At 41.0% G+C, this 10,656-nt stretch overlaps 1 protein-coding gene across 1 annotated transcript in view; it reads right to left on the bottom strand.

Annotated features, from left to right (window-relative positions):
- Positions 1 to 5,750, bottom strand: part of loxl4 (lysyl oxidase-like 4) — a 28,168-nt gene extending 22,418 nt beyond the window's left edge. The window contains exons 1-4 of the mRNA XM_084736173.1: positions 5,682 to 5,750; positions 3,558 to 3,902; positions 1,678 to 1,955; positions 880 to 1,094 (exon numbers count right to left, since the gene is read on the bottom strand). Of these exons, the coding sequence (XP_084592299.1) occupies positions 880 to 1,094; positions 1,678 to 1,955; positions 3,558 to 3,882 (818 nt within the window). The 5' untranslated portion in view covers positions 3,883 to 3,902; positions 5,682 to 5,750. The remainder of the gene's footprint in view (positions 1 to 879; positions 1,095 to 1,677; positions 1,956 to 3,557; positions 3,903 to 5,681) is intronic.
- Positions 5,751 to 10,656: the final 4,906 nt, after the last annotated feature.

The raw sequence follows: 10,656 nt of genomic DNA on the forward strand, positions 1-10,656 counted from the left end.
TTTTAAAGAAAAGTTTTGTTTCAATTACTTCATCTTGAGACAAATCTAAATGGAAATTTGGCTTATTTCATACCTGTCAACCTTTCTGTTTTCCCTGGGATTCTCCTGTAGTTTACCCTTCTCACCTACTGTTCTCCTATGATATTTTCCCATAAATCAGCCTCTAATTTTAACTAATTTTAAAAAGAATCAAATCATAGTACTACATATGCATTCACACACACATACACACACTGGTAGCATGTCACTCCCGCTGTTAGAGTAGGATGTAAAGGTGAAAGAGAGATGCATGTCTGACTCAAACCCGCAGAGCCTGCCCTGCCAATAAGACAAGTTGTTTCACAAAGGCCCTCATCCCGCTCTGCAATAGCTACCCCTGTCTCACACATGCTATCGATGGGAGAGTTAAAGCACAATCAGCGGTGATATTACACCTCGACGTGGAAATCTAAAAGTTAAAGTGGGGCTGTTTGTCTGAGAGCTGCAGGCTGAAGATAGCATCAGAGAGGGAGTGAGGTAGAGGTAATGGGGTGAGCAGAGGTGATTTGCCTAGAGAGGGGTGTAGAGAAAGGGCAGTAGGAAGGGGACAGGGATCCCTTTATCATCATCCTGTGGCTGAGGAAGGGAGTGGGGGAGTAAAGGGGGACATGGGGAAGAAGTGGCTGGGGGAGGAAGATAAGCCTAAAAAAGGCCTTTACTCAAAATGGCTCTAAAAGGGATGCAACTGTTGTTTTTTCAGTCTTCAGGATGTGTTTTTATTCAGTTAACAACAGGATGAATGGCACAGCATGTTGCCCTTTCGGACTGACAGCCCAGTGTTTTGGGTGAAGGTGAACTGTGTTGCTCTCAGTGCAGCTAGCAGGAAAAAATCATACTCACTTGTATGTTTTGACATTGTGCTTCGTAGCCTCTGGAAAGCCGAGCATCCCACACACAACCCGGCTGCTGTTGAGACTCCAACCCAGGTCACAAACCTGCCTCCATCTCCCAGCGTGCTTCACTTCCACCACACCCTCTGTGATCAGGCTCTTCTTCTTGGTAGCCATGAGGATGGGACGGAGACGGACTTCTTCGATTTGCACCTTTCTCTGACCCTTGGGGAAAATACACATGACATGTACTGTTACATGGCGTTCTCAGGAAAACATAGAAATCACACTTTATTTTACAGTACACTAATAAGACATAACAAGACATGATTTCAAACCAAAACATATTAGACAAAAATTAGAAATAATATGTTATTTATTAGACAGTATTAAACCCTTATTAGACTTTCATAAAGCCTAACTTGTGACCTGCTTGACCTAAGCGATGACCTGACTTGCTTGACTTGTAGCAGGGACTTTTCTCACCACAGCGATTTCAGACTTGCTTGTGACTTGCATGTGTGACTTACACCCACCTCTGGTAATTACCCTCTAATAAAGCCTAGTGCAGTCTAATAAAGAACTATTTCTAGTTTTTGTCTAATTTGATACAAAGTGCAGCTTATTGTGTCTTATTAGTGCCCCATTAGGTTTGTGGTGCCTCTTTAGGGTGTAACTGTTTTCTAATAAAAAACATATTATTTCTAGTTTTTGTCTAATTTGATACAAAGTACATCTTGTTATGTCTTGTTACTGTATTGTGAAATAAAGTATGGCCTAGAAAGATATCAGAAGTGAAGTGCTGTACCTGATAGTGGTGGTGTCTGTGGAGCCTGGGGATCTCATGTGGGTGTCCATTTCCGTAATAGCCATTTCCGGGATGCCCACGGGCGGTCACATGGCCCTGCCACTGAGGTAAGGTGGTGTAGCCTCTGCTGGCTGTCTGATCCAGCCTGCGCTCAGAGGTGCACACCACCCCCAAGTCCTCAGAGTGTTTACAGTCATTGACTCCCCAACCGTTGTGTTTGCAGTCCTTCAAGGACTTCTCTGAGCCATCACAGCGTACATTATCCATCCATATAGGGCCTTGTGAAAGGATAAACAATTCATTACTTCATTCACTGTGATTTTCATTGATTGTTCAATAGATAAACCAAGCAAAGCATCTACACAAGGGCACGAATAAGTTCCTAAACACCTAACACTTGACTTTTACTGGTGCACTGATTTAGGGTTGCACCTTAGCGGCATGTTTAGCAGTAGATACACTGTATTTTACAAGGCAGCGTGCTGTAGATCCTGCTCCTTGAATCCACTCAACCATCTCTTTAATTTGGATTTAAAAGCAGCAGTAAAGAATGAACATAAACCACAGCAAGTGTTGCACAACTCTGGCAACCCAATGCTGTCATTATTCTGAAGCAAATGGCCTTTTTTTGTCCATACATTTGCTCCACCAGCCTGCCAGGAGACCTTAACAAGATGTAGACTCCAATCCCGCAACAAGTTATCTTTGTCACTTTTGATGTTAGTTATTTTGGATGTCTTAATTGGTGGAGTTTTCGTGAAACCATACATTTACTAAGCATAGGAGTTTCTGGAGGAGACAGGTACAAACGGGTCCAATATGGCTGCCTGCCACTGAGACATCTTAAATCTTATAAATTACTATGTTAATCTAATGGGCCTCAGAGCACCAAAACCACAGATGTGATTATTGTAATTAACAATGGCTCTGTTCCAATTAATTTTCTCAGTAAACCTTGTCAGTGAGCCAGCATGCACAGTGGCAGGGCTCTGAAACTAGTAAAGCAAAATGGACTGCAGCCCTTATTAATACTATTAATTACACATGTGGTTTTTCTGTCAAGGTATATCATAACTTGTCTTATCGCTCACCAGTCAGTTTGGCTTAAAGGGACAGTTCACACATAAACCAGAAATGCACATTTTTCCTCTCACCTGTTGCGCTATTTATCCATCCATATTTATCCATTTAGATAGATAGTTTTGATGTGAGTTGTAGGGTTTTGCAGACATGAGCCATAGAGACATCTGCTTTCTCTCAAATATAATGAAACTAAATGGAACTCAACTTGTGGTGCTCAAAGTACCAAAAAATACAATGGAAGAACTCAACAGTCAGTCTCTTTCCAGAAATCATCACCTGGTTACTCAAGATTATATACAGACCTTGTTGTGACCAGTTTCATGTTGAAATTAATTTTGCTTTTACCAAAGTCATTCCACATTGTCAAGCCCAATAGAGCAAGCATGCCTGTGCCAACTGAGCAGCTATAACTTCAGGTTAAGCACGCTGCCAGCTTTAAGGGAATAACATGATTTAACTGTGCAGCTCTTCTGGACTTTGGAAATGTTACTGGATGAAATGGATCAAATCCTGGTACTTTTTTGTGCTTTGAGCACCACAAGCTGAGTGCCGTCTAGTTTTATTATATTTGAGAGAAAACAGACATCTCTGTGGCCCATTTCTCCAAAGTTTGGCAACTCACACCAAAATTGCCTACATGGTTAGTGGGCCTACTACTGGCAAGAGGAAAAATGAGTATTTTTGGTTTGGGGGGGGTGAACTGTTCCTTTAAGCCTACAAGAAATAGTGACCTTTCTTCAGTTAAATTCAGGCTGTGAAAAGGCTTAATTGTACGGTGGTACAGGTAGTGCCCTCACCCTGTCCTTCTCCATACTTGGCGCTGTGTGCCCACGTTATACCGCCCTGGTAGCCCAGCTCTCGGCACACCACGTTGGCCAGTTTGATGTCCACCTCATCGTCGCAGACGGTCCCCCAGGTGTTGTTGTGCAGCACCTCCACGCGCCCTTCATGCGGGTCTCGCGGATAGTTTCCTGCCAAACGCACCTTGGCGGCAGGTGCGCGAGGCGCCCTGCGCTGAGATGACGTGGTCCGTCGAGGCTCAGCGCGAGCGGGACAGGAGAGGGACAGCAGCAGACAGAGGAAGAGGAGGAGGAGGGAGCTCAAGCAGAGGGCGCGGGTCATCGTGACTGAGAGGAGGGGGTCTGCGGGTGAAGGTCGAAACAATGCGTGATTATCACTATAAAATTAGACCATTACACATTATTTTATTCATTTAAGTTAAATTGACCAATTGGAGTCATTTAACTGGCTTGTCAATTAAGCAGCCAGTGTAGAGTACAGGCTAATTTCCTTTTAATGTGAAACATCTATCATAACTTTTAGATGGATCCTGAGACAAACTACTGTGCATTAAGACTCTGTAGGGGAGAGCAGGGACAAAAGGATTGTGGGATGGTTGCAACATAGACATTTTTTCTTGTAACACAGAAGTCAGGAACATGAGGAAACATTTATTTGTTGCAGATACTCTGTTAGTCTCAAAGTTTACTTTATCATGATAGCCTATGTTTGGTGCCAAACGTAATGTGGTGTTACTTTTGTCCTGGTATTTTTAAGAATATATTTCTCTGCTCATTTTATTTGCAACAAATGCTGAGGCTTACGGTGAAGAAGACCCACAGAGGTCTCACCAGTCCAGGTGTGTATTTTATGTTTTATATGAGAGATAGTCCATGTGGTGATTATGCCCTAAGGTGAATTTGATGCTTTGAACAAGCTGTGACATTTAACATGGAAAAAATATTTAAGATTAGAGATAAGTTCTAGTAAAAGTAAAAGTAAGTAAGTAAAAATGTCAACCTCAATTTCCAGCCTGATCAGGTCCGACTCATTTATCCAGTTATTTTAATGGTAAAAGACACGTATATATTGTTCACAATAAAATATGGTTACTCAAAATGATATCTCTAAATCTGTGTGTAAAGAGGGAAATAAAAAAAGTTATGTTCTCCCCTAATTCCCTTAAACACAAGTCAAACAGCCGGCAAGTAGGAAGCCTGAAAGGCCAGGATATTATTAAACGGACCAACGGTGACATCCTCTGGTGAAAGTAGTTCAGGTAGTTATGGCAGAGTACAGCCACGACTATGCTCTGTGCTGTTATCAAGAAATGAATGATGAGCTGAGACAGTTGCAGTGGTAGTTTATCTGTTAACAGTCAGAGAGATAAAACCTGTTTTATAGTCCCACATCTGATTTTAATCACTGCTGCAGCATCAGTCTCGCAGTGATGCACTGGAAGCCCAAAAACGCATAAAATGAATGTTTTTCACTCATGTCAAACATGGGCGTATAATTACAGATAGGCAAGCGCACTTTTGTATTGCAATACACGTGAATTAACATTCCCCAAGGCTAACTAACCAGACAGAAACATGAGGCAGGTTTTAACTGGAGGTTAACAAGTGACAACACAGGCCAACAGGAACGCAGTATTGTGGAGACAGACGCTGAAACATTAAATCACTTCAGGCCACATGACAAAATACACAGAATGTGTTTGTCCTCTGTGATGATAAAATTACAAAGGAACAAACCAGCAACAAGTAAATAGAGACGCGCCTCAGTAAATCATAGTGAGAAAAATGTAGCCTGTAACGTATAACGCCTTTACTCTTCTGTACATCTGCTTTTAATTTATTGGAAGAACAAAATTTAAAACAACAAATATTTCTTCTAAAAACTGTGGCCACCTCAGGAACTATCGCTCAATTATTGCGACCAGTATTTTTTTTCCAGTTAAATCTAGTTAAAATAAAGAACCCGAATGTAGAAATTCATCTCAGTCCTTAAAACACCTGTTACACATTCACTCAGATGCATATGAAAGATAAAAAATGAATTCAACTAAGAAATCAAGTAAAAATAAAATAACATAAAAGGAGACGTAATCTAAAAGGAGAAGGTGAAAGTTCACTCACCTGGCAGGCAGTGTTTGCAGTGGTGGACGTCACTGGCTAGGGGAGAGTGACTGAGTGAAGGAGTGTGTCTACTAAATGCTCTCCTTAGTCAATCCTCCCTTCTTCCCTCCTTCTCCCTATATCCCTGCCTCCCTCCCTCCCTCCTCCCTCCTGTGCTCTCTTTCCCTCAAGGCATCTTTCCCTCTCATATGAGTGTTGACTTAATTCATTTAGCTTTACCAGATGTAAAGCTGGTTTATTAGATTGCAACCAAATTGTCTTAATTGTTGTTTCTTAACACTGTACTATAAAATCTAAGAATATCAAAGTAGTGTTCCCTCCACAGATGGAGGATTTGTCATTGTAACATATTCTGTGTTAGAAACATGAGGCAATCCGTCCTCACAGATAAATTAATCAGGCAGTGAATGACCGAGAAATTAGTTTGGGTTGGCTCAACCAGGATTCGTTTTTGAACCCGATTAAATTGTGGTTTTAACTTTAATTTATGTTGCACCAAACTTTTAAACATGATTGGCTGATGTGTGATGATTTTAAAAAATCAAGAATGATTCAAACCTCAGTTTAGTTTTAACTTGATTAAATATAATTCGCACCAGTCACCAAAACTTTAAACTGCAATTTAAACTGAGATCCCATGTTTACACTCAAGGTGGTTAAAGTATTAAAATAGCTGCCTTTTCTTAGATGGACTAAGCAAAATAATTCTCTGCTGAGCCATCATGAGTATGCTAACCAGGCTAACCCACTTTTTAGCTAGCTAACAAACAATATAACCATTTTCTTTGTACTTTCTAGCTAGCTAGCAAATAATGTTTTGTGAAGGGATACTGAGCAGCCAGATTTAATGGTTTCCTTCCTCTTTTATACATACTAGCTAGGTCCCGACAGCAATCTCGACAAGCAAGCTTCTCCACGTGAGGTTTTTTTTTTTTTTTTTTTGACTAGTGTTTAACAGTGCAACAGAGCTCTGCTTAATTTTAGGTCTGGATTAGCTCATTTTAAACCTAGTTTTGCTAAGCTGTGATTGGAGCTAATCTTAGAGTTAATTAATCGTTGTGGGTCCAACCCCGTCTTAAGTCTCTAGCATCAACAAGACTCATCAATGACAGAAATGGACGTCATACATTATGAAACCCATTTTCACGATTAAATCAAGTGTTTTTCTCTGATTGGTCCACTTTACACCTCTCTCCTCTGATAGGCTGAAGATGCTTTACACAACTGTAGGGTGACCGACCGTGTGTAAAAACCAACAGGAAGGACTCTGGTTCCAGAATAGTTTCAAACATCAAGTTCCAAGTGTCTTAAAGAAGCTCCCTATACCACAGGGTAGATATTTCCTTGTTGAGATGGCCACAAACCACTAACTCTAAAATAGGCCCAGCCTCACCGTAGCCATGGTGAACGTGACTGATGAGAGTATGCCATACCACCCCTGCCCAGGAGTATTGCCTAACCTGTCATCATGGTAAAGAAAGTATAAAGATTGCATTAATCAGTGTAGATCGGGATAAAAAAAAATGAGGAAAAAGTCCTCCATGGCTTTCTAGATGGGGTCATTTAAGTGCTCAGTCCTGATCCAACTTCCCTCCAGATGTCTGCTCAGGCCTTTCTACATGTTCGAACTTGTTTATTTATTTTTTGAGTCATTTGTGGAGGATTTGGGACAAATTTAGTGACATGGAAATTTTTGGCCTTGGGATGTTGTGTTGATAAAACTGTATTTCAGTTTTCGAGTAAACCTCAGCGGGCACCTTTTTGAGGCAGCGAGGTTTATTCATAGGCATGAAAAATTGCAATCATGACAGGGGAGGTAGGAACTGAAACATCAACCGCGACCGTAAAAACACTTATGTATGCCGAGTTCCAACGGGGTGAAGAAAAAAAAATCATATGTTACATTTGTGTGTATTGTGTGTGCACACATGTAAACTTTGAAGCTGTAATTGCAATGTTTGTGTGTGCCAGCGATGGTGTGACTGGGTGGCAGGAAGGTGGTCCCTCCCTGACTGGTAAACCCGAACAGGAAGAGCAGACCCCCTATTAGCGGGGCCAAATCAGAGGGATCTCCAAGGCCAACACAGAGAGGAGTGAAAGACGTGTTAAAAAAAAAGAAAAAAAAAAGGATGTTTAAAAATATAACTATCATTGCTTTGTGCTAGATCCTCCCATTTTAACTCCTGATGCACTGTTGAATATCAGACAAATTAAACTAGACTAGACCAGACAGGTGTCCCTGTTATGTGCCAATATTTAACAGCTCAGTGGGTGTGTGTGCTAGTGAGAGTGCGTTACAAGGTCTCACAGGGCTAAGAGTATCTGAGTGAAGCAGCCCTCTCTCTCTCTCCACCTCTCTAATTACGCCGACCGAGCCGGCTCTGCCCTTAACCCACAATCTGTGGAGGCATGAAATAAATACATGCTCTCCAACAATAAACAAGTGCCTTTTCAAACGACAGCACCTCCTCATACTCACCCCCACTGCCGTCTCTCCAGGCTTTCATAATGCTTTTACTTTCATGTAGGCACACACTGTATAGAGGCTGTGCTGTGCAGGTTATAGGGCCGAGAGTGCAGGGAGCTGCTCGCAGAGGTGGACATCATTAGATATAACATCACAGGCCATCTTTGCCTTACAGCTACAGTTGGCAACTTCTGTAAAAATTATATTAATTAAACTTACTACCAGAGTTTGGAGGAACATATACTGCCATCTAGATGACACCTTTTTTACAGAGAATGCTTATTTCAGCAGGGCAATGCCAAAACACATTCTGCATATTTTACAACAGTGTGGCTTCGTAGTAAAAGAGTTTAGGCACTTGCCTGATGTGCCTGCAGTCCAGACCTGTCTCCCACTGAAAATGTGCAGTACATTACGAAGTGCAAAACACAACAACAGAGACCACGGGCTGTTGAGCATCTGAAGTTATATATCAAGGAAGGATGGGAAAGAATTTCACTTTCAAAACTACTTTTAGTGTCTTTACAAAAACAATCAAGTTAATCCGTTTTAACATTAAATATCTTATATTCAATTGAATAAAGGTCTAAAAGTTTTTGCAAATTATTGCATTCAGCTCTACATTATACAACATCCCTACTTCTTTGGAACTGAGGTTGCACATGAGAAAAAATCAGACTCCTGGTGCTTCTAATGGCATTTGCAAGAATCCACTGCACCTGAAAACAACCAATCAGAGCCAGCTTCCAACCCAAAACATAGGTATTTGACAATTGGGGAATGAGTTGGATTGATTGTTGAGTCTCATGCTGCACTCATGTTACATGGTAGGAAGTTGCTCTAACTATAACTTAAAATACATACATGCAATTTGAAAGGGGTTCTCCATCAATTCAATGATGTACTTTTACATAATGACAAAGCAAAGCAGCAGATAGCCAAGCTATCCTGATTTTAGTCCCAAGCATGAGACAAGCTCCCTAAAGCATTTTATTAGATCACTCCTCCTCCTTCCTTCGATATCTGTCAGCTTGTCTTGTTGTTTCAAAGATCTGCAATGTGCGTCCTTAAATTCCAAATTCCCTCTCTGTTTTCCCCGATCATTCTTCTGCTTTGATAATTTGGATTTTGTGTTTGTGTACTTTTAGTGTCAGCAGAGAGCTGCTGTTAGATCTCCGTCACGCCTTTCGTGACATGTTGTTTGAGTATATTTAAGGCGGTTTTCATTTCAGCTTTGAGGTCGTGCATCTGTTTGCAAATTGCTTTCTATCTCAAGAGCATTGTTGTGGTTAGAGGAGTTCCTTGTCGTCCTTTTCGGTCACGGGTGAATTACATCCTTTATTCTTGGTACAGATTTTGCCTCATTCATTACACTACAAATTAATTGAGACTGTTAATTGTTTTATGAATTACAGGTTGGTGTTTTTAGCTATGTATCGCGAGATCAAGTCACACACATCCATTTTCTCCGCCTACTGGAAGTCACTCCTATTAGACCACCCCTGCCTGCTTTGTAAATGCCCCCCTTTCTTTTAAACCCCACACCTGTTGCTCATAATGCAGGTTTTCTGTGACTGGGTAATTTTCTAATCTTTGGAGGCCATATTACAAATGTTTTCCCAGGCTGTGCAGTTCTCATTTTGATGACTGACCTTAACTTCATGTGTAAAATCTGTGGGGCAGCCCTTTAATTTTGCAGCATCTTGCATTCACAGGTGGCATCAGTCTTCAGTTCCTCTCTATTCTGAATGTCATTTGTGGTATAACGGTTGCTTTTCCCACACGTTCTCAGTACCATTAGTCATGTCTCCATCTCCCACTGGTCTGGGTGGTTACACATTCCCTAATGCATCTTTCATGCTGGCCACACGAGTGTCTCCTACTAGTGATGACAGGGTTACCATATTCCCCCCCACACTAGTCTGGTCTGCTTTGATTTACTTCTTCATGGTTTTTAGCATCAGGAATGACTTAAAGCAACGCCTTGATTCCTGGAGATCAAAAGAGATGAATGTATACTCGTTGCATAGGCTGGTTAACTTGGGTGACATATTTCAGTGCAAACCTTTCATGTACAACACTGCCGCCTTGTGGCAGGCAGAAAAAAACCACACTCCACTACCACAAAATTCACATTTATGACGCATTACAAGAATAACTGCATACCTCAGACAACATTTCCCCAGTCTGTGCCATTAGAAATGCAAAAATACTTGATACAGGTGGTTCAAATACATTTATTAAATATAAAAGACTCTTTTGCAGTGCAGTAACAATAATACAAAATATTTGGAGGATTAACAGGATTGCAGTGCTCTGGTTATCAATGTGTACATCATAATTAAAAATCCGTTTCCTGAAACAGTTTGAAACAAGGTAAAAAGACTAAAAAATATCAAATAGATACAATTAAATGCAGAGAAATCTTGGATCTGTCCAATTTTGGAATATCCACCAGATGAAATCAAAATATGCCATGGTAACATCCAACACAATTTATTAGTCTGC

Source organism: Lutjanus erythropterus, chromosome 14 (assembly GCF_056507025.1).
Source record: "Lutjanus erythropterus isolate fLutEry1 chromosome 14, fLutEry1.hap2, whole genome shotgun sequence".
NCBI lineage: Eukaryota > Metazoa > Chordata > Actinopteri > Lutjaniformes > Lutjanidae > Lutjanus > Lutjanus erythropterus.